At 44.6% G+C, this 22,741-nt stretch overlaps 3 protein-coding genes across 10 annotated transcripts in view; 2 read left to right on the top strand and 1 right to left on the bottom strand.

Moving 5' to 3' along the window:
* Positions 1 to 892, bottom strand: part of LOC118369616 (glutamate dehydrogenase, mitochondrial-like) — a 36,916-nt gene extending 36,024 nt beyond the window's left edge. The window contains exon 1 of the mRNA XM_035754127.2: positions 308 to 892. Coding sequence (XP_035610020.1) covers positions 308 to 710 — 403 coding nt within the window. The 5' untranslated portion in view covers positions 711 to 892. The remainder of the gene's footprint in view (positions 1 to 307) is intronic.
* shld2 (shieldin complex subunit 2) lies at positions 532 to 10,705 on the top strand. 7 transcript variants are annotated; one of them, XM_052498467.1, is made up of 11 exons: positions 532 to 681; positions 3,967 to 4,069; positions 4,373 to 4,395; positions 4,656 to 5,940; positions 6,190 to 6,297; positions 7,030 to 7,224; positions 7,479 to 7,625; positions 7,776 to 7,982; positions 9,538 to 9,775; positions 10,119 to 10,234; positions 10,322 to 10,705. In XM_052498467.1, exons 4-11 carry the CDS (start codon positions 4,746 to 4,748, stop codon positions 10,495 to 10,497), a joined length of 2,382 nt encoding a protein of 793 aa, XP_052354427.1. In that variant the 5' UTR covers positions 532 to 681; positions 3,967 to 4,069; positions 4,373 to 4,395; positions 4,656 to 4,745; the 3' UTR covers positions 10,498 to 10,705. The 7 variants fall into 7 exon arrangements, 6 of the variants coding, with proteins under 6 accessions (XP_052354427.1, XP_052354429.1, XP_052354428.1 ...); XM_052498469.1 differs by having other exon boundaries at positions 4,373 to 4,418; XM_052498468.1 differs by having other exon boundaries at positions 4,373 to 4,434.
* A 280-nt stretch (positions 10,706 to 10,985) lies between these two features.
* On the top strand, positions 10,986 to 22,740 carry LOC118369397 (nuclear factor NF-kappa-B p100 subunit-like). 2 transcript variants are annotated; one of them, XM_052498463.1, is made up of 24 exons: positions 10,986 to 11,196; positions 12,047 to 12,116; positions 15,208 to 15,250; positions 15,356 to 15,431; positions 15,789 to 15,829; positions 16,268 to 16,366; positions 16,737 to 16,891; positions 17,072 to 17,184; positions 17,374 to 17,532; positions 17,824 to 17,928; positions 18,018 to 18,100; positions 18,276 to 18,414; positions 18,570 to 18,686; positions 18,794 to 18,997; positions 19,109 to 19,250; positions 19,395 to 19,509; positions 19,704 to 19,911; positions 20,194 to 20,363; positions 20,495 to 20,597; positions 20,916 to 21,127; positions 21,272 to 21,353; positions 21,442 to 21,608; positions 21,758 to 21,869; positions 22,078 to 22,740. In XM_052498463.1, the coding sequence occupies exons 2-24, from the start codon at positions 12,100 to 12,102 to the stop codon at positions 22,140 to 22,142; spliced, it is 2,727 nt and encodes a 908-aa protein (XP_052354423.1). In that variant the 5' UTR covers positions 10,986 to 11,196; positions 12,047 to 12,099; the 3' UTR covers positions 22,143 to 22,740. The 2 variants fall into 2 exon arrangements, with proteins under 2 accessions (XP_052354423.1, XP_052354424.1); XM_052498464.1 differs by having other exon boundaries at positions 10,987 to 11,196; positions 21,445 to 21,608.
* The last annotated feature ends 1 nt before the right edge of the window (position 22,741 follows it).

Genomic DNA, 22,741 nt, shown 5'->3' with positions numbered 1-22,741 from the left:
CCAATGCATATTACCTTAAGGTGGTAAAGTTAAGGTAAGTTAGCTATGTGGATTTGCGTGCCCCCCCATGATTTGACTGTCAAAGTAGCTAGCAAGACATGGAAACCAGCCGCGTCCTCACACAAAGTAGTTTTAAAAGTCAATATTAACGAGCTAGCATCGAAACATACGTAGCTTAGGAAAGTTTGAAAATGTTTGAACCATCTGTACAGGAGTTGACAGGCTGGCGAACATGCTAGTTACAGTGTCAGCTTTAGCACTTTATGACCCACGCCCCTTCACTGTCATTTCACTTTCCCCACTTTACCTCCTTTACAGGGGGTCCTGTGTTGGCTGTGCTGGGCACGATACCCCTCAATCACCTCCCATTCGCCGTTGTCTCGCTTGATGGGGAACGATACACTCAGTATATGGTTGCAGGGCTTGATAATCTTGAGAATTCCGCGAACTCTGTGTCTCTTCTGCACTGGCGTCTCCTTGTTCTTAAGGTCCTCCACCAGTTTATCCTCAACGATATTAGCACCGCGGTCAAAGAATCCCTCCACCATTTTAAAGAAGTTGGGGTCATCTGCATCTTTCTCTCCCACGACCTCGCTGTAGTGGCGCACCCTCATCAACGACGCGGTAACTGGAAGAGCCGACTCAACACATCCCGAGGCCAAAGCACTGCTTGCACCACGAGTAAGTAATTCTCCGAAATATCTGTACATTTTTAACTGAGGTAGCGGGTTAGCAACGAATGATATTCAAAGAAAAGTGAAGGCAAACCAAAAACGTATAACAAGACAACTGCTTGTCCTGTCCCGTTTCGAATTTATCTTACGGCAGTCATGCGTCCCCTTTCTTGTTTTAAAGGCAGGCGTGTTTGTGTGGATTCCCACCTCACTGGGGAGGGTTTCACTTGAACTCGCATGCAAATTAATGCGCGCCTCCGCGTTTTCAGCAGGACGCAACGTTCAGATATAAATGTGTGATATTCATAAGGAATCACATCAGGCTCGTCTAGTCATACCCTTTATATCTGCAACGTTCCACAATGTTTTCGTACTGAACATGGCCTGGTTGTTTTGACATTGATTCAAGCAAAATGTCAACGTGTGTGTAATCCTGCACAGTGAATGATGTGGTAGAGAGTTAATTTGTATTTGTAGAATATCAATTCATGAGTTGGAGAGGGGTATGTTCAAGGGTGTGGGGTATACAGGAAGTACTGAATTATGGAAAATAAATGGATTGAGATACACATTTTGGGTCTTCAATATTGATATATTGAACTGCAGCACCCTTAGATTGCTCCCAAACCTCCCTCAAAAGTTCTCTGTCACTTTGAAAGATGGCAGGTTCACCCATGGGAAGGGAGTAACGTTAGAGAGCACTGAAGAAAATATATTCCATATGCTTAGTACATTTAGTTATTTTGCATCACAAAGGGAAGGAGACTTGCAGACTGTAGCAGTTGTAGAAACCATCAAAGTCATACACCACGACATCCCAATTTTTAGGAATGAACACCAAGGCAGACAGTGTCCCTTAGTAAGTAAAACGCTGCACATTGGTGTGTTTTATGGGTGTCTCCCTGACGTCATAGGTTGGCAGGGAAGAAGGGTGTTGTGTCACATCTGTGCCAGTGACGCCCAATCTGACGTCTCGATGTAGATCTAGCACCCCAAGCATTTGTCGTCAGGCGACGTCTTTTTACGGTCCGCACCATATTTGGCCAAAACATAGCCATTCAGATTTGGTCCAGACCAGCCTTGATTTAGTCCAAACATGGACATCTATGATCGGTTGGTCTGGAAAGGACCAAATCTGAACCAATCATAGACATCTATGTTTCACAAGCTTTGACAGTAGAGCACAGCAGATAACAGTACATTTGACATTTTAGTAATTTAGCAGATGCTCTTATCCAGAGCAACTTACAGTAGTGAGTGCATATATTTTCATACTGGTCTCCCCCATGGGAATAGAACCCACAACCATGACATTGCAAGCGCTGTGCTCTACCAACTGAACTACAACTGAGCTACACAGTACATTACAGTACACCAGGGATGGGCAACTTTGATGGAGGTCGGGGCCACAAAAAATCTGAATTCAACCTTAGTGGCTCGGGGTCAGTACACGCACATCCAAACCCACACATGCAGGTCAGAACCCTCTTGAAAGCAGACTAATTTCATGCAATTCTACTTGTTTTTCCATGGGGTGGAGAGAAAAATGTGCAGTTTTAACAGCCAATTTCCTGCAATTCTACATATTTTGCCATAGGCTGGAGAAAGATGTTTGCAGTTTTTAATATCATATTTTAGTGAGAGTGACTAACAAAATCAATGGGGGCCCCCCAGTCGGTAATTCGACCATGATTACTACAAATTGAGATAATCTAGCGGCAAGTTAATTTACCAATCTAAAACATTATACCTGACATGGGCTAATTCAGTGACTGACAGGACGAGAGAAATAGTGCTGATGCACAACCAAATTTCAAAATGGCACCTTGTGTATTCTATTATTTTAACTCTCAACAGTAAGTTCCTAAAAAAGTTTTTGAGGAAATTGAACCGCGGGCCCATCCTTGTAGTGCACAGTACAGTAAGGAAATGTACAGTACAATAGAGCACACTAGAGTAAAGTGTACTGTATTGTAGTCTACTCTAATGAATTAAACTACTGTACCGTACTGTACTCTACTGAATAAAACTCTACTGTCCTGTACCGTATAGAACTGTACTATACTGTACTCTGTTTTTACTGTGCTCTACTGTACTGTGATATTCGAACTTGTGAAAAATAGCCTAGACATCAATGATTCGTTCAGTTTTGGATCTGGTCCGCACAGACCAAATGTTTACAAGTTTGGGGGCGGAGCTCCTTAGAATAATACCCAGCATGCTTTGCAAATGTTTTTTTAAAAATATATGTCATGAGAACTTTAATTCAGCAGATGCTCTTATCTAGTGTGACTTATAGGACTGACTTCAGTGCATTCAACTAAGGTAGATTAACAACAACCTATCACATTCATAGCAATAAATAAATAAATAAAACCTTTATTCTGTATGTTGGACCACTTTGAATATCATTGTTGCCAGTTTTAAAGCTTTTGAAAAAGTTAACATAAGTGCATATGATACAGTACATGGGTGCAATACTACATTTTGGGCAATTCTCCTATTAAGAGGTGTGAAATTATTATTGTGATATAATGCTTATTTATTTGAGAATGTGTAGCAGTTGAAATTTGGCAATAGAATCAATGACTGAAAAATATGTATTTTCAATGTCTGTAAATGAGAACTTTTCATAGTCTGGGAAAGACAGGCAGACAGGCAGAATGTTCAACGTCCGGAAAATTAGTTTTTGTACTTTTTTGTTTCATTCAGCACCTAATTTCAATGTCCGGAATATACATATTTTTGACATCCGTATAAGACATCTTTTCAATGTATTTTCGACATCTGGAAATAGAATGTCTTCTAACCTTTCATTCAGCACCTGAAATGCACGTGATTTCAATGTCTGGAAAAGACATCTAAAAGAGGTCTTTCCACCTCATTTTGCTTACTGGGCAGTGTGTCAAAGGGTTTGCTTACACATGTCTAAAAGGCACAGCACTGGCTGATGCAACCTGATATCAAACAGGTTCGAGCTGTTTCAGTTTGTAATTCCTTACTACCACCACACTGAACCCTTGCTGTGGACTCTACCCTGAGTAAACAGATAAGATCACCCCTAGTGCTGGACACGCACACGCACACACACAGACACAGAGTCCGGTCCAGCATGCATTCTTAAATAAGAAATCTAGCAATGATCAACCACAACTATGCTAATAGAGCCTCAAAACGTTCTAGAGCTGCACCAACTCTGGCAGTGTCTGTGGTATAAGCACAGTCACAACATTGACAATCAGAAGGCCTACACCCTCTCCTCACTCCCATCTTCTCTTGTCTCTCACCACAGCGTTCTGTAGTTCAAGGGCTGCGATCAACCTTGATGTGGTTTCAAAGCGGACAGTTCTGGTGGATCATTGGCCCACGTGCTCACAACACCCATCGTATGGTTGGTGAGTTCTAGGGAGTTACTCAATCACATGGCCTTTTTTAGCTTTTCCAAAGAAACATCACATTCCAGGAACATGTGTATTTAACAGAGTATGTTACCTCTGTTATTGTTGCCAGCTGTGGCGCTGTATACCTCTGCTGCACTAAAATCCCTGTACTGAGTGGGGGGGTTTGACCGTGGGGGGGTTCTACCATGTTTTTCAAATCACCATTACGCTTTCTGCTGACTCGTGTGAGTCACAAGCAATAGCTAAACATCCTTCTGTGTCCTTCTTTGTCCTTTTTGAAATGTGCCCTGTTTAAAGAGAGGAAGTCAAATTCCACTGAGGTACAGTATTCAACCCCTCCAAGGTGATTTCGCACATCAGTGAGTTTGGGCTCTACAGTGTCCCACCTTAAAGTCTTCTAGTCCTGCTCTTTGGCATCATACTATGGCAAAGAGTTCATCTTTATTTGACCAAAAAACACATACATTTACTAAGCATTAGCCTACATAATAACCATATTAACATTAGAAATCTATCAAAGGGATGAAGTAATCATTATCAACATGCATATGTTATATCGTAGATTCTGTTTTCTTCACAGGAGTATTTTCTGTTCCGAGGAAAGGATTGCATCGCAGTGTCTATGGAACCCAAGAGATTCTGACATGTGGCTTTAAGTGAAAACAGCAGCATGACCGACAAACCCAAAATTCATGTGTTCATGGGTGCCCCTCCCCTCACACCTGTGTCTGATGTTGATGAGGGAAAGTCTGGTCAGTGGAGGACCATGGAGCTCTGCTGGCAGGGGGGCAGACTGAGGGCCAGGGAAGATGAGGGTGTGATCCATGGAAGTGACGGTCGAGGTGAGGTTGACGCTTCATCAGAGCCCGGAGAGCTGCCCAGTACCAGCAAGCACGGTACCAGTCTCCAAGGTCCTGAGACAACCCAGGCTGGCCTGGCCCCTTTGGCGAGCTCAACTCCCCAGAATGAGCAAACAGTCATTAATGATGAGGACATGTGTTCTGAATCAGTGAAGGAGTATCTGGACAGCTGCTTCCCTGCCGGGCAGCCTGACCCAGGGCCTGAGTCTGCCCCTGAGAGAGCAGGCATCCAGTCAGATCCAGCCCCTGGTCAGTCTGTGTCTGTGGAGACGGAGTACCTCAGTGCATGGACAGTCAGCCAGGCCCTGCTCCTGAGAGGAAGACTGGGGGGACAACCAGAAACCAGCCCTGTGAAAACCAGACTTCCACAAACGCCACCTAAATCCACGCCATCCACTTTCACCAGCTCCCCAGAGCTGTACAGCCCAGCCACCCCCACTCAGTCCCCCAGAGAGCGGGGCCAAGGAGGGACCCAGCAGGGCTCCATGGAGCTCTTCTATGAGACCCTGCTGAGCCAGAGGCAGGAGGAAGGAGGGGTGATACTGGAGGCCACTGCTGATGGGATGCTCTGCTCTCAGGGTAACCCAATGGGGAACAAAGAAGTGGGTGTAGTCTCCAAAAGCCCTCTCCCATCACCTAGATCCCCTGTAAATACCTCACCGGCACCCCCAGCCCCTAAAAGGAGTAAAGTCTCCCCCACAATAGGCAGAACTGATAAGTCATCAGACCAGACTACAGGGAAGGGTTGTGTTACTTCCCAAGCCCACACCACCCTGGCTAGATGTGGCACCCAGGGAGTGCGTTACTCCATCTTAGTGGCCGTGGTGCACCCGTGTCATCTGAAGGAGATCAGAGTGAGGTCCGGGGCGTCTGCTGGCTCCTGTATCCCCCTGGCCTCTGTGGTGGTTACTGACCAATCAGAAGTGGAGATGAAGGTGGTCCTGTGGAGGAGGGCAGCATTCTGGGCCCTGACTGTGTATTCTGGAGATGTGCTGCTCATCACTGGTAGGTATAAACTACCCAGTTACTTGTATTACTTTGTTATAAATCTTTTATAGATAAAATAGTGCTGTTATCTCTTGCAGTTCCAAGTACTCACTTTTGTCCAGTTTATGTACTACAGTAACAACAATCAAGGGTGCAAGGAAGTTCCTTGCATTTGCTCCTTATATTTGTACTTGCTACCAATAGACTATCAATTGTATATATGATACAGGAGTAACAGCTACTGTACCTGTTGTGTTATCATGACAGGTGTGATGGTGAATGAGGACAAGTGGAGAGGAGAGAGGGTTCTGCAGTCGTCGTACAGCAGCAAGCTCCTCAACCTGGGCCAAGTCACTGGCAGCAGCTCACCTCTAGGTGGGGCTGTTTAGACAGGAAACACCACATCATTCACAAGCCATTTGTAAACCACTGTGTCTTAATTGTGACATATTTATAAATTAATTACTATGAATCGAATATCATGCCAAAGCCATATGGATACAACAAACTGTGGAAGTAGAGGAGTAGAATCATCCAACTATTTAGATTCCAACCTGGGCACCTGTAGGCCTTGTCCCCGTTGGGGCAGCAGGTAGTCTAGTTAGAGCATTGGGCCAGTAACCGAAAGGTTGCTGGATCGAATCCCTGAGCTGACAAGGTAAAAACCTGTCGTTCTGCCCCTGAACACTGTACCCTGGTAGACTGTCATTGTAAATAAGAATTTGTTCTTAACTGACATGCAGCGTATATTTTTTAATCTGGTGACTAAACAGGGAATGTTGCACGTGCCTGTCAATTTATCTTGCGGCACATTTATCACCCCTCCCTAGAAGTTCTAGAATTTCTAATCACACTTTCACAGTTGTCTTGATTTATGGTGTAGATTCACTTACTCACTTTTGCTCTCTGCTCTTGGCATAGTGTGACCATTTGAATAGCTTCCTGATGTCTTGTTTTTTATTGAACACTCGTTTCAGAGGGTGTTGATCTTCACATGACGCCAGTGTTTGTGAAAGCCCCTTGCACATGTTCATCTCTGACTGTTGAGTCCTTAAAAAGCCCACGTTACATCTAGAGGGGATTGACAAATGTTTCTGTGTTCTGCAGTCCCACAGAATGTGAATGGCCGGACACTGAGGTCTCTTTGTGGTTACCTGCGTGAGAAGCGTCCCCTGCTGGTGTCCCTCCCTCCTCGCGTCCCTCAGGATCCTAACACCATCGCCCACGCCCGTCTCAGGACCCTGAGACCTGACACACTGGTGCATGTACTGCTTCGAATCACACACACTGAGATGATCACAGGTAATACACCTCCGACTAGGAGATTACATCATGTAAACACACACTATTTTTCACACACACGACATAGCATTGTCACATGCACCGAGATCGCCACAGCTGTCACTTAGACAGGTATGCGCACACTTCTGAATGTTTCCCTTTTGTCTGCCATGCATTTTGTTTGACTTTGATATGGAAGGTGGTTGTATGGACATCGATCAATACATGAGTGGTGACAGCAGCAGCCTGTGTGTCTGACTCTGTGTGTAACCCAGGGTGGCGAGCCGAGGCAGAGGGCACGTCCAGGGTAGGAGGAGTACTGAAGGCTGTGCTGACTGTAGAGCAGGGGGATGGACAGCAGGGGGCAGTGGTGCTCTGGGGAGCTGCCTTGACCTGGCTGCAGCGTATCAACAGGAACAAAGGTAAAGTCAGAACAAGTGAGAATGAGGTACTAACTTTGCTAAACATTTAGACAAGTGCTAGCAATCCTTCTACTTGTATGCGTTACATAATCTAACCAGCTATTTAGATCTTGCTGCATGAGTGAGCTGGTGCCCCCTGCTCCTGTGCAGATGCAGTGTGGGTTTTCCGTTTGCTCCTGGTAAGAGAGAGTATGACGACAGGCCTGCTGGAGCTGCACTCCACCCCCTGGGGCTCCTGTGAGCCTCTCTTCTCTGACGACATGCGGGCGCTGGAGTTCTACCGGCCAGGCCCTGCCAAACATACCAGCACCAGCGTGGAGATAGACCTGCACACTCTCCTGTCCCAGAAGTACACTGGTAAGCCGCTACATCAGTGTTTGTTTGACAAATAGTGGGTTGGGACCTACGCGTGACTCATGGCCATTGCAATTCCTACTGAGTCACCACATGGGTTTTGACCAGGAACATTACTTTGTTTATTTGTAGGGTCACAGGAAAATACAATTGGATTTTGGTTGGTCACGCCACAAAAATGTTACAACACTTGAGAAATCGAAAAATAGTGGTTCTGTCATGTAGTACAGCAGTTTTGTAAATGCATTTCTGTATTGAAAAGTAGCAGGTTCAGCACTAAATTGCTGTTCTCACAAGCCATTGAGAAGTTGCTGACCATTTGTATTTATATATATATATATATATATATATATATAATTCCAATGTCTGCATTTTTTTTTATTTATGCCCATCCACCAATTGGTGCCTTTTTAGTTTTGTACAATTGTTTTCAAAATTCAAACAACCACGATGTGCCAACGACCAACAATGGATACTTTTTTTTAACGACAAAAACAACAAGACAGTAATGCTAAACAAAAGACATCCAGGAGAACAATATTCAACACTGCAAGGCCAACTATGTGTTTCTGTGTGCCACTATTTACCTGTGTAACAACCTGTGTGTGTGTGTGTGCTGCCTGAAAGCGCTTGTGTGCCACTATTTACCTGTGTAACAACCTGTGTGTGTGTGCTGCCTGCAAGCGCTTGTGTGCCACTATTTACCTGTGTAACAACCTGTGTGTGTGTGTGTGCTGCCTGCAAGCGCTTGTATGCCACTATTTACCTGTGTAACAACCTGTGTGTGTGTGTGTGCTGCCTGCAAGCGCTTGTGTGCCACTATTTACCTGTGTAACAACCTGTGTGTGTGTGTGTGTGCTGCCTGCAAGCGCTTGTGTGCCACTATTTACCTGTGTAACAACCTGTGTGTGTGTGTGTGTGCTGCCTGCAAGCGCTTGTGTGCCACTATTTACCTGTGTAACAACCTGTGTGTGTGTGTGTGCTGCCTGCAAGCGCTTGTGTGCCACTATTTACCTGTGTAACAACCTGTGTGTGTGTGTGTGCTGCCTGCAAGCGCTTGTGTGCCACTATTTACCTGTGTAACAACCTGTGTGTGTGTGTGTGTGTGTGTGCTGCCTGCAGCGCTTGTGTGCCACTATTTACCTGTGTAACAACCTGTGTGTGTGTGTGTGCTGCCTGCAAGCGCTTGTGTGCCACTATTTACCTGTGTAACAACCTGTGTGTGTGTGTGTGTGTGCTGCCTGCAAGCGCTTGTGTGCCACTATTTACCTGTGTAACAACCTGTGTGTGTGCTGCCTGCAAGCGCTTGTGTGCCACTATTTACCTGTGTAACAACCTGTGTGTGTGTGCTGCCTGCAAGCGCTTGTGTGCCACTATTTACCTGTGTAACAACCTGTGTGTGTGTGTGTGTGCTGCCTGCAAGCGCTTGTGTGCCACTATTTACCTGTGTAACAACCTGTGTGTGTGTGCTGCCTGCAAGCGCTTGTGTGGCATAATGTTTCTCTTTTGTTTTTACTTATATTTGACTTTTATCATTTGTTGCTTTTTGTCCTCTAAGGTGATGTGGAACTGAGAGTTCACGTCACAGCTTTCCAGTTTCAAGGCAGCCCCTCCCAGAATGCACTGCAGCGGATGGACAGCGACACGCATCTGGAGAGTATCCTGGACACAGTGTCAGGTGATATCACGTTCACAGGTTGTGGACGCTGCGCTGCCGAGCTGGACACAGATGACAACGGGATCTACTGTCCCTGCTACCCCTGCCTCCCCCATACTGGAGTACGACGCTATTACAGGTCCTACAACCACAACACGGTGCATCTCACCAACATCACGAGCATTTACATTACATTAAGGTATACAGAGAGGCCTTAATAATGCTTCCCTCACTGACTCGCATTATCTTCGTGGAAGTGTCCATTTCTCAGACGTACCAAACACACTCATTCCAAATGGAAATGGAATTGGCCGGTAATTAACTCAAGAAGCCTGAATAGCTCTCATTTTCTAAAAGAGGTGATTATATCAACCGCAAATGGCTCTTTCTAGCTCCAATACTAGCTTACACTATGATAGTGCCATCTGACTGTTTGGCTTGTGTTTTGGTTTAGTAAAGTGACTTTCTCCACTTAACTCCAGGCCAGTAATACTGACAGTGAAGAATGGGGAAAACCAAGTGTGTGTGCAGGTGCCACCTGTCCTGCTGCAGAAGATGCTGCTCGACACTCCTCCTGACAAGCTGAGCAAGACGGTCGGTAAGAGGATGTGTTTTCCCACCGCCAAACCCACTCATCCACCTGCAGTTTGTGACACTGACATTATTATGTCTCTTTCTCCCACAGCTCCAGGGTCAGGTGTGAGGTTAGTCCAGGTAGTGGCTGAGAGGATTTATTCCTTGCTGTCCATTCCCAGACGCACCTTCCTCCTTACCGTCCGCAGCCACTTCCTTTGTGACGAGAACAGTGTCCCCACTGCACAGGACTTTCTACTGCTGGATTTTCATGACCCCAAATCATAACATGTCTCGGCTCACTTGAATCAACTCCAAATGTCACATGAATGTATTTTTATTCTACCCTACCAGTCATCACAGATCTTTGAGGTATGTTTAGTCCTCCCTGAAAGTACTATGTTGATATGTAAAATGGTGTCATGTTTGTATGAATTTGTTGGAATATTAATCATTTTTCCTTGTGAAATAAAAATATACATTTTCAGTGTACAAATATTGCAGTATAGTACCATATACATTTGGTTTCTGTCCATATCACATTTTATTACTAAAATATACAAACATCCATTACATCCTTGCTTGAACCTCTCATCTTTGCGGTCCAGATCATTTTATTGCTGTTGCAATGAGGGCGGGAGTTTGTCGAAAGGGCACTTCCCACAACCAATTGGGAGCTCGAGTTTGACACGTGTCTGCGGAATTCCCCCAGCTCTCCGGGGCTTTCCAGCTGGCTTGATATACCGTAGACAAGAGAGGCAGCCTATCATAACAGATAGCTAAATATGAGAAAATCGACAGTTTTAATAGATGGGGAAATACATGGAACAAATCCCGGATTTGAGGCGACAGTGAAGTGAACACTGTGCTCTGTACTTTTGAGGTACGCCCTGACATTTCATCATCGGTTTGATCAACTTCAGCAGCAAGCAGTCGTGCTGCCCAGTTCTCTCCTTAGAGGTGGATCAAGTTCAGAGGACTTGTAAGGTAAGGGATTTTATGAACAGTGGTTGCATGTATGTTGTAGTCTTCCCTGTTATTCGTAATCCAGGACAGACTCCTTTGACAAGCCTATATATACCCTATATCTTGCTGGAAAGTTGTGGCCTTTTCATTATAAATTATGGTTTGAAGTTATGAAACAACTTTAGGGGCCTAATGCCTTCATAAACCCTTGGCTATATATGCATCAGAAAACATTCATAAACAAATCTGATTTTAAAAGGATGATAGTTACATTGAAATGGGACCGCGCCAGACGTAAGAACATGCTTTAATACTATATGCAGTATGAATTTGTTTACAAATAATGGCCGAAGCATATTTGTTGTGCTCAATGAACGCACAGCCATAAATTGTTGACTGGCTGTGAGGTGATGATAGGTCTACAGCTAAAGCCTAGGCATCAGCAGACTAAGTTATTTCAGTAATAAATATGTAAAAAGAAGATTATGTACAAATTGGACCAACTAAATAAAGCTCTCATTATGCAAGACAGTTACTGATTGTCTATGCTTACCGACTGTATGTACATTCATTCTAATTTGTTCAACATTGTTTCATGGGGAAAAGTGGGTTATGGGTTTGGCCCCATCTCAGCAACCAGGGCCTGGAAATTCCCGTATTAGTCTGCTGCTGTACTATTTGGATATGAACACACAAACTCGCTGTGGTGAGCCACTATAGTGGTGGTTTGAGGGGCAAACGGTGGGATTATGTTGTTAATAGGAAATAAGGGAACAACTGAATGCGTTCAACTGAAATGTGTCTTCCGCATTTAACCCAACCCCTCTGAATTAGAAATACCCAATGGACTAATAACAGTTTCCTATTGCAGGGAGCTGACAGTGAGCCTGAAGTATCATCATCTATGATCCACTGACAGGCATCATGTCTGAAGCACTAAGGTACGTACTGCTGTTGTGATTGTTGTGCTGCTTTGTTGAGGGGTCTCTCTACAGTCTTTTGACAGTTGATTGTCCTCTACAGTTGATTGAGGTCAATTTGAACAGACTGGAAATATGGATCAGGGTCAAGAGTGAGGTCTGTTGTAAAGGAATGAACCAGTAAATGGTTGTGCTTGTTTTAGTGTTGCGTAACGTTCTGCTGTTCTTTAGCTGGCACGCTTTGATAGCTCAGGTGGTGTAGGCCTAGCGCGAGAGGAAGACTTGAGTAAAATGGCAGCTGTGTTCATGGTGCTACTTCTGAAAGGTGGAGACTCATTCTGCGCTGGAGGTGGTGCTGTTTGCCAACTTGATCTAATTGTTGTCTTTGCCATATGAATCTGTGCATACACAAGTACATGTTCTTGAGTGTTCTGATATGTCCACACATCGTTCTCTTATGCCACTCGGAATCTAATCTATCTATCTAATCGGAATCCGTTTTGTTTCGTGTTGTCACAATACCGGTAGTGCAGTACTGTGATACCAGCTTTTCCTTTGCAAAAAAAGAACCGAAGCCGATTTCACTCTATGGTCCTTTTAGTTACCCTTTACTCGTGGGAATGAGCCTATATGGACAGGGCTAAATGAAATGTGTTTTACAGAATAAATAGGAAAAGCATATGCATAAGCCTGGTAGCAGTTGAAAGGGAACCGTTTGGAGATTATGGGGAAATGATTAGACCAAAGTTGAGGACAGAACGGTTCACCTGACAAGACTGAATCCAAACATTTACACTGTTGATTTGATGTGTGCTGTACCGGTACTTTGAGCCGCATTTGTTGATAACAAAATCTGAAGGTACTGGATACGTCCAGTAACATGATAAGAATATTCCTGGAAAATGTGGGGTAGATGCAACATCAGACCAAAAGAATGACAAGGGTTTCAGTGAGAGGACTAACGGGTGTCTCCCAGTGGCCACACCTCCCCAAAGTGTACACGGTTCCTCAGTCATTTCAATACACTTTTATGACTCAATAAAGAGTCTTCAGCTGTAAGGTGGGTTTCTTTGGACCCTCCCCCACCTCACCTGAGGAACTACAGCAAACAGACTTGTAGTTGTTTTGAACACAGCCCTGCATCCCCGCCATCACACAGTTAACATACTGTTGTTGTTGTTGTTGTTACGCAAATCCAAAAACACAATCTGGGCCAGGTGGGCATCATTTGAAAGCTTAATCTATTGCCAACATGACCAGCTAAATGATAAAATATGATTCTACAGTGTAAGGCTTTCACAGGGCAATTTAGAGAAACATATTGTCATTTTGGTGCCTAGAAAAGACGTGTGTGTGTGTGTGTGTGTGTGTGTGTGTGTGTGTGTGTGTGTGTTTTCCACTGTGAATTTTCTTCACAACAGACATTTTGGTCAGAACAACCCAGGGGTAGGACGCCATGTCATCTTGTAACTGTACATCAAACACAGTGATCATAAACGTTGACAATGTAGAACATGAGCTTTATGATATGGAAATGTGTTTTAGTACCCATTTGGACGGGCGTTTGGCTTGCTTGTATGACATCAAAGCGTTATTTACTATATTCCTCAATGTCTCTTTCAAAATGTAGCATTTCCCTCACTCAGACAAACAAACAAAAAATCACAATTAGTGGGAGGGAGGGGGGCAACTTCTTGTCACATTCAGTGCTCAAGTTCAGAACGTCTGTCAGTGAAAACCCATACAGCGCTGTGAAGCACAGAGTCTGAACTCTGACATTTATAGCATGTTACTGAACAGCCACTGCATTCCACCAGTGTGAAGGGCTACAACCTACGTCAGCAAAATTAACAAATGTGACTGTGTCAACATACGGCTGTTTTTTTACAACATTCGGAGTCCGCTTCATGTTTTGTTATGTTTTCTTCCTTAATTCCTAGTATCACGGATACTGGTGTTTGGACACCCCTGGTTTAGATGAGATGTCACTGCTAACATTCTTCAAACCGCAGACTTCCTTTCAATTCAGCATCATGACACTGTCTCACAGAGGCGTGACATTTTGCGTGACAATGTAACACGTTCGGAAAAGCATCCTTCTCATCTGTATAAAAAGCACCTGGGCCAACCCTGCTTATTCTTAAACCTACTACATGAACATGGCCCAGTCAGAGCGGAAGCCACTGACAATGACCTTAGAACCTGACCCCCCATCTCAAGACAAAGAAAGGAGGCTGTTTTACAACATGTTCATCTGGATATGGAGGGCACAAGAGATACGTAGTCATTATTCTAGAATTGGAGGCTGTTGTCAGGGTTTTTCCCTATTGTTCAGAGTAGAAAAACAGGTTTGGGCATTTGTAGTCTCACTTTAAAGGGTTAGGCTAACCTCAGTTCACATCAAGTCAGAACTTTTATTCAAATAGCCTTATTGCAGAAAGACACATTTCAGTTGAATGCATTCAGTTGTACAACTGACTAGACATCCTCCTTTCCTTTAGTTCAGTTGGATTTCTTTGGAAACTTTTCTCTGTCAACTTAGAAGGGTAGCTGCTGAAAGAACCTTCCGAATGCAAAATGGAGAGGAAGAAGGTTGGATGTTATTTGAAAGATTATAGAGAAAGAAATAAAGGCTCTTTATACTGTACTGAGTCAGTCTGAAATCAGCGGCAGCGCTGAGCTGGTATTCTGGGGGATTTCCTCTCTGTTTTTTTTTTCCTTCCTCACTTCCAGGAAGTGATATGCGTGAGTAAAAGAGGGAGGGGGAAAGTAAGAAAAGAACAGAACACTGCAACACCCTTCCTTGTTCAATTACTATAAAGTGTGAGTGTATGAGATTGAACATTATCTCCATTTTTGTTGTTGTTACATTATTATCTCATATCTTTCACTTGAATTTTAGTTTTTTTAAATCTCGATGAGAGGGAAAAGAGGGGACTTAGTGAGTCAAGTGACTTTTTCACATTGAGTAGTATTGAAGTAAACGACTTCCTGTCTGTGTACATCTCTACAGAACTGAGAGGTATGGAGACTTGTTATTTATGATCGGAAAAGAGTCAACGTTTTGTCTTGAAACTATATTTGGTAATTTGTATTTCACCCTGTGTTTCAGAATGGATGAAGCTCAGTACAGCATGAAAATGATTGAAAATGAGGTAATGTTTTTGCTTGATTTGTCACTATGTCCGTTATATTATGTTAGAATGAAATACATTTTTGAAAGATATGCAAATAAAAATGTAATCATGTAATCTCCCCAGCTGATGATGAACTTATCGACTTATGAGTTCATGCCACCTGTGGAGGTCAAGAGTGAGCCCTACGTACCCGAGACAGGTGAGTTTGTACCTTGTGTACACGTTGTACCACGTGGATACAGCATACTCAAGTTGTACTGTAGTAATATTATTTGGTATGATGTGAATATGGCACGTACGTCACTCAAGTAGAAGGGATCTCACTGACACATGTTTAAATGTCTTTCAAAACCGCACATACCGTATGTAGTGCATAGTAATTATGATATCGTACACAATGAACCATGCACATGTATGTAATGCAAATATGCTGCCTATATATATTTTTTTAAATATTTGGATTCTCTACCCTGGATTTTTGAAGGGCTTGGATGTGAGTCTTGATTTGTAGCCTCCATCTTCCAGTGACAGTGACCCTGTGTTTCTTTGTTAACAGTTCATGGACCCTACATTCAAATACTTGAGGAGCCCAAACAGGTGAGCTCAGCGAGTTGCTCTTAAACAGTGGAATGACGTCTTCCCTTTTGCTCTACTGTTTCTGTTCAAAGTAATTGCATAAGACATGAACACCAATTTCGAAACTATCAAATTCACAGAGTTCTTCCCGCCTTTCATTGCGAAACTATGCCATTCACATAATCAGTTGATTCACACCAACCATTTTCCTATAGGTACTTTTATATCTTGCTCCTGCTCTCAACTCTCCCAAAGAAGGTGCCCTTTGAACTAGAATGGAATGTAGAAATCGAGATACCAATGTCAGGCTTGTCCCTCACTCCCGTCTTTGCTTTATGGGATTAGAATATGACGCTGGGTTGGAAAGTCCAGGATTTAGGAAGTGACTCTTTGTTACAGTAAGTGCAGGCACTGATGTTGGGGAATTATCTCTTGACCTCCTTGTTCGCCTGTCTGCAGAGAGGCTTCAGATTCCGCTATGAGTGTGAGGGTCCGTCCCACGGTGGGCTCCCAGGGGCCTCCAGCGAGAGGAACAGGAGAACCTATCCCACTGTCAAGGTCAGCTACTGTACTGTAGTACACTTGGCTGTCTGTTTATCTGTTTTTTTTTATAGCTTCACTGTCTGCCTGCTTTTCACCATGCGTCTTAACTCAATGGAGCCCAATACGCTTTCGAATGGGTATACGCGATATATTGACATTGCGTTATTGTTTGAGACACACGTTGTGAATAAAAACAATTGTTACAGTAATTTAACTGTAAAGTTGTGCTTCTCCACTGAATCATCTTGCTTTGTACGTTGTTAGTGTATCTGTGTAATGGTGTATTGAGGTGATGTCCAGCCTCATAGGACATGAACATAGTTACCTTTAGTCAATAACGGTCTGTCTTAACTCCCTCTCTTTCGTTCTGTCTGCCTCTCTCCAGGTGTCTAACTATGTGGGGATAGCCAGGGTAGAGGTGCAGCTGGTGACCCACTCTGACCCCCCCCAGGTCCACGCTCACAGTCTGGTGGGGAGGCACTGCTGCACGGAAAGTGGAAAATGCAGTGTGGATGTGGGCCCCAATGAACTCACAGCACAGTGAGTACAGATTGGTTGTCTATCTAGTTTTCCACCTTTGCCGGCTCGGGGATTTGAACCAGCGACCTTTCGATTACTAGCCTAACGCTCTTAACCACAGGGCTACCTGCTGTAACTTGACTGGTGAATGTCAACATCTCTCAAACTACCCGTTTCTCATTCGATTTCTCTCCTCTGTAGGTTCAGTAACCTGGGCATCCTCCATGTCACAAAGAAAGGGGTGGGGGAAGTGTTGTTCAAGAGACTGAGAGACGAGAAGAGGAGACAAAGGGGGCAGCACTACCATTTTACTGGTAAGAGCCTACTTTACTGTCCTTTCAAATGAGGAATCTACTCTGAGGGTGGAATCCTAACTTGAGATATACTATGTGCAACCCACAACTTTGTGCAAATCTCATCGCATGGTTTACATGTTAGTGCATAGAAATCAATGTGTTTGAAAACTGCTACAAAGACACCCTCTCTCTGCCTCTCTCTCACAGATGCAGAGGAACAAGCCATATTGAGAGAAGCCAACGAGCTGGGCAGGATCATGGACCTGAACATAGTGAGGTTAAAGTTCACGGCCTATCTCCAGGACAGTAACGGAGGGTTCTCTAGGGCCCTGAAGCCAGTGGTCTCCAATCCCATCTTTGACAGCAGTGAGTAGAAACTCTTTCCATCTCTGTGTTCTTCAATCCTGGTCCTAGGAACCTATAGGCTTTTGTTTCAGACCAGTACTATCATATCTGATTTTAAATGAATAAACTAATCATCAAGACCTTGATTAGTTGAATATCTTGTGTTAGTGCTGAAAAATGTACATTGTAAGTCGCTCTGGATAAGAGCGTCTGCTAAATGACTTAAATGTAAATGTAAATGTAATGTATTACTAAAATGTACATGTATTACTATTGTCAGTAGTGAACACATGATTATATTTATCCATCCAGAGTCACCCAACGCTTCCAACCTGAAAATCTCCCGTATGGATAAGACCTCTGGGTCTGTGCTGGGAGGGGATGAGATCTTCCTACTGTGTGACAAAGTACAAAAAGGTGAGGGGGCAGTTCAGCCCGCACTCATTTTACAATAGTTTGTCTGGAAACAATTTACACAATTTCACACGTTTTGTTCTACTTTTCAGATGATATTGAGATCCGCTTCTACGAGGAGGATGGAAGCTGGGAGGCCTTTGGTGACTTCTCTCCAACTGATGTCCACAAGCAGGTACAGAGTCCTTACTCAGTGTGAAGTGAGAGAGTGTGTCGGGGGGGGTTGTGTGAGTAATAAGTATTCTTGTGAATACCAAGCACATTATTTGGCAAACGTTGACTCCACACCATGTATGATCTTACTCAAACCCCTCTCATTGATGTCACTGTTTGGGCCCCTACCTGTGCAGTATGCCATCGTGTTTAAGACACCCCCGTACCACAGCACAGAGATCGATCGTTCAGTCACTGTGTTCCTCCAGTTGAAAAGGAAGAAAGTGGGAGACTGCAGCGACCCCAAGCAGTTCACCTACATTCCTCAAATTCAAGGTGAGTTAGTCTGATACTCACAATCCCTTCTGCGAGAGAGAACAATGATGGAGTCCAGAGCCAGAGATCCCATTGGATTGAATCAAACCTTTTTAACTCTCTCTTCCCCTCTCTCTTTGTCTCTCTCCATCTCTCCTCTGCGTGTCTAACTTTAGATAAAGAGGAGGTTCAGCGTAAGAAGCAGAAGCCCCTCCCCTATAATGACCCATGGAGAGGGCCTTTGGGAGGGGCTGGGGGGGCAGGGAGAGGTGCCGGAGGACCAGGAGGAGCAGGTGAGGAACCTAGATCTACATACTTGAACTCTTTTCTGTCTGCCCTTCATCTCGTTGATATCAGATGAAATGCTGGCCTCCTCACTAAATTTCTTTCCTATCCACAGGATTCCAGTTTAACCAGCAGATGAATGGATCAGGGTGGATGGGGGGTGGATTCACTTGTTTTGGGGGTGGTGGAGCCCAGATGACAAGCACCACTGCCCAGGCTGAGGGTACCCAGCAGCAAGCTGGAGGGACGGCCGGACAGACGCCAGGACAGATGCCAGGACAGACAGCCTCACCACTACAACAGCAGCTCTTCCAGATTGGTAAGCCACATTATAGCAGTGCTGGGGCAGGGAAAACTAGAGTTAGCTAGCTACATGTTGGAGCGATTGTCCTGTTGTGTTATGCTAATAAAACTATCCTGTTGTTTCCAGCTGCTACTCTCCAGAGCAGGGCCTCTCGGATGACCAAGCAGACAGCTGGGGCTCTCCTACAGTACTGCACCACTGGGGACGTCCGGGTCCTTCTGGCAATGCAGAGACACCTATGTGGGGTCCAGGATGAAAACGGAGACACGTGAGTCTAACTCTGCCTCTACAGCACATCAGTACATGTTTTTGAGGATCTGAGTTGAGTGTCTGCATGTACAGTATAATGTATAGAACAGTGTTTTTTGTATTGAGTTTGCTTTGCTTACTTTTGTGTTCCATCTCCCCACAGGCCTTTGCACCTGGCCATCATTCACCAGCAGTCAGCTGTGATCCAGCAGCTGGTTCATACACTCCTCACCATCCAGCAACGCAAAGTCCTCGACAAGCTCAACCACCTCAGCCAGGTATTGACCTTTCTGCCACTCACCAGGGCTGGATTGAACTTTAGAAGATGGACTATAGAATCTTTGCACACAGACATGTTTTTTTGGGGGGGAAACTAGAATACGTTTTAGGTCTACCTAGAAGTAGTTAGGGGTGGTTTCGTGTTGAAGAGATTCATTTTTCATGACTGTGTCCACCATCTCTCTCTCTCAAGACTCCTCTCCATCTGGCGGTGATCACCAGGCAGGTGAAGGTGGTGGATGTTCTCCTGAGGGCCGGGGCTGACCCCACCCTGCTGGACCGGGACGGCCGGACCCCCCTGCACCTGGCAGCGCTGGCCGGGGACGACGTCACACTCAGGGTCCTCCTGGGGCACCTAGGAGAACGTTACAACCACCTGGTCAACATGGCCGACTATCATGGTGAGTTGGGATGGTGGAAAGAAGGGGGAAATCTGAGTTTATTCCGCCCATGAGACTTGAGCATGATAATTAGACCATGTGAATTACCAACTAAGCAATGGTGGTTGCTGCTTACTCTCAATAGTAGTAAACTCAGTATTCCTTCAATTAACTTAAGGATGGGATTCAATCCAGTCTGTGTTATAATGCCTTGACATTTAAAGGTAATTTCCGATTGAGCCGGCATATGGTGCTTATTATTCTAGTAGACGGTATTAATCTCTTTAATTCCTTCCTTCTCAGGTCTCCATCCTCTCCACCTGGCTGTTCGTAAGGGAGGAGAGCGCTGTCTACGTCTGCTGGTGGGGAGCGGGGCTAAGATCAACGACCCCGAGCGGGGGAGTGGATGCTCCGCCCTCCACCTGGCTGTTAGAGAGAACCTCTTGAAAGTGGCCTGCACTCTCATCACAGAGGTACCTTACTTGACACCCAGTGCGCACACACGTTAATGAAGCTACTCATCTACTATTCTTACTCAGACTCTGTGGCGTCTCCGTTTCTCTCTTATCTAACCTGTGGTGTCCCCTTCTCTCCTGTCCTACAGCTGAAAGCAGATGTAAACATGTGTACGTTTGGGGGGAACACTCCTCTCCATCTGGCCGCCAGTCAGGGCTCCCCCACTCTCTGCTCCATGCTCATTGCTGCAGGTGAGATACATACCCCCTACCAACCATCCAATGAATGACATAAACAGAATGTTTTTACCTCAGTCAGTTACATAGGGACTGGACTACAAAACGAGATTGAAGTGTGTGAGCAGTCATTTATTGTGCATATATAGCCTCGCTACTGTTCTTTTACTGCTGCTCTTTAACTACTTATTTAACACTTTTCTTAACTGCATTGGTTAAGGGCTTGTAAAGTAAGCATTTCACTCAATTTGATCACCATGCTGTTTGCTTTGGAAAAGTGTCTGTTAAATGAATAGAACGCAAATAGAACACTAACGACTTTCCTCTCCTCAGGAGCCGATAAGAATCTGGAGAATGATGAGCCGCTCTTCTTCAGCTCCTCTTCCTCAGATGAGGAGCAAGAGGATGGACCAATAAGAGATTTCAGTGAGTTACAGATCCAACAGCAACCAACCATCCCACCACCGTTGGGGAAAGAACAAGTCAACCCTCGTAAGAGACCAGCAACAGGACATACACCCTTTAATCTTACTAAATGTCAAAAGGTGAGAGTGATTCGTCTTATCAACCCGACATTTGTGTGGAAAAAGTGATTAAAAACAGAACATGCTGTAGTGTTTGTGGCGTGGATAGATTGGCATTAACCTCAGTCCAGCCTTTGAACTTGCATAAATCGTCCCCTGCTACAGGTGAGAGACCTTCTAGACACCAGACAGAGACCCAAGTCCAGCCAACACTCAAGTAAAAAGCCTAAACCGAACAGCATGGACGGTAAGAGAATGGTCATGCCACCATTTTGACTCGGGAACATTACCTGAGCTCTATCCAGTAATCTAACCACTGTTCCCATTTCCCTCAGCAGAAAGTGAGCAGCTAGACAGTGAGACACTCCATAAACTGTGTGAGCTCCTCAGTCTGGGCGATGTGCCCTGGAGACAGCTGGCAGAGAAACTCAACATGCTCTCCCTGGCACACCTGTACCAGGAGAGTCCCTCTCCCTGCTACAAACTGCTGGAAAATTACAAGGTGAGCAGGGGGGCTGTGTGTGTGTGTGTCTAGCAAGGGGCTACGTATTAAGTAAGTAGGCTGTTAGAATGGCATGACTGTGCTTGAAGAGAATAAAGCTGATGGTGCCCGAGTGAGCCGACAGTATCTCTCTCTCTCTCTCTGTGTAGTTGGGTGGCGGTCCAGTGGAAGGACTGGTGGAGGCTCTGCAGTCTCTGGGTCTGACTGAAGGAGTGCGACTGCTGAGACGGGCTGAGCTGAGAGAGGACAAACAGAACACAGGTACCAGAGCGACCACTATAATAGTCAAACAATCCAGCATACACATTATCAGTCTCTCTATCATGTACTTATGCCATTGCAAAGGCATACTGTATGTAGAGGTTCCTTCCCAAAAACAGTAGAATTGATCCTAATTCAATGTTATTTACTCTGTTCATGCCTAATATATGAAATGAGACATAAAAACCATCCTCACTCTGCCTTTCAGATCAGACAGTGGACAGCGGCTTTGGGAGTCAGCCAATGGATGAGCCAGCCTTGGCCAACCAGTGAGCACCAGGAAGGGTGAGGGGTAGGACCAGCTCGGTGGGTGGGAGGTTTCAGTCCAGCATTTCATCTGGGAGATATAACACACCCTATGGGGAAACGGATGTCAATCCAGAGCTTTTGCTGATGAATGCAGAATTCTCTCTGCCATGACTGCAACGTTGGCATCCAGATAATGTTCTTGTACGTTATTTTTCTTATGCAGACAGAGAGCCGAAGGCAACGAACTGAGGACAACTCGGTCTCAATATGTACAATAATTATAACAGTGGCCTCATCTCCTTACATTATTCCTGATGGTGAAAGTTGACAAAAGATAGGCTGGTCTTTTTAATGGTCCATTGACACCTTCCAAAAAGTCCAAGTATAAATAAGAATTTCTCAAATATGCAATGTCAAATTGTTGAATGGAATTATGAATCGACTTCACACATTATTTATTGGCTGACAGTCTTACTAATACTGTGTATTAATTTGGCTTAACATTCACCAAATAATTGTACAGCCATATTGCAGGTGTGAAACGTTTGCGAGTGTATTTGCCATGTAACGTTAACTATATATATATCCTGTTGTTGAATTAAATGAATTTCTCTCCTGACAAC

The sequence above is a fragment of the Oncorhynchus keta genome, chromosome 36, assembly GCF_023373465.1.
Source record: "Oncorhynchus keta strain PuntledgeMale-10-30-2019 chromosome 36, Oket_V2, whole genome shotgun sequence".
NCBI lineage: Eukaryota > Metazoa > Chordata > Actinopteri > Salmoniformes > Salmonidae > Oncorhynchus > Oncorhynchus keta.
The sequence above is the reverse complement of the archived record's forward strand: the minus strand, read 5'-3'. Positions and strand labels throughout refer to the sequence as shown.

Coding starts and splice junctions, on each gene's coding strand:
- shld2 (XM_052498466.1), top strand. CDS start 4,746: ATGACCGACAAACCCAAAATTCATGTGTTCATGGGTGCCCCTCCCCTC. Junction 7,225..7,478: donor ACACACTGAGATGATCACAG/GTAATACACCTC, acceptor TGTGTAACCCAG/GGTGGCGAGCCGAGGCAGAG. Junction 9,776..10,118: donor GGAGTACGACGCTATTACAG/GTCCTACAACCA, acceptor ACTTAACTCCAG/GCCAGTAATACTGACAGTGA.
- LOC118369397 (XM_052498463.1), top strand. Junction 15,432..15,788: donor GCCCTACGTACCCGAGACAG/GTGAGTTTGTAC, acceptor CTTTGTTAACAG/TTCATGGACCCTACATTCAA. Junction 21,128..21,271: donor ATCTTACTAAATGTCAAAAG/GTGAGAGTGATT, acceptor CCCCTGCTACAG/GTGAGAGACCTTCTAGACAC.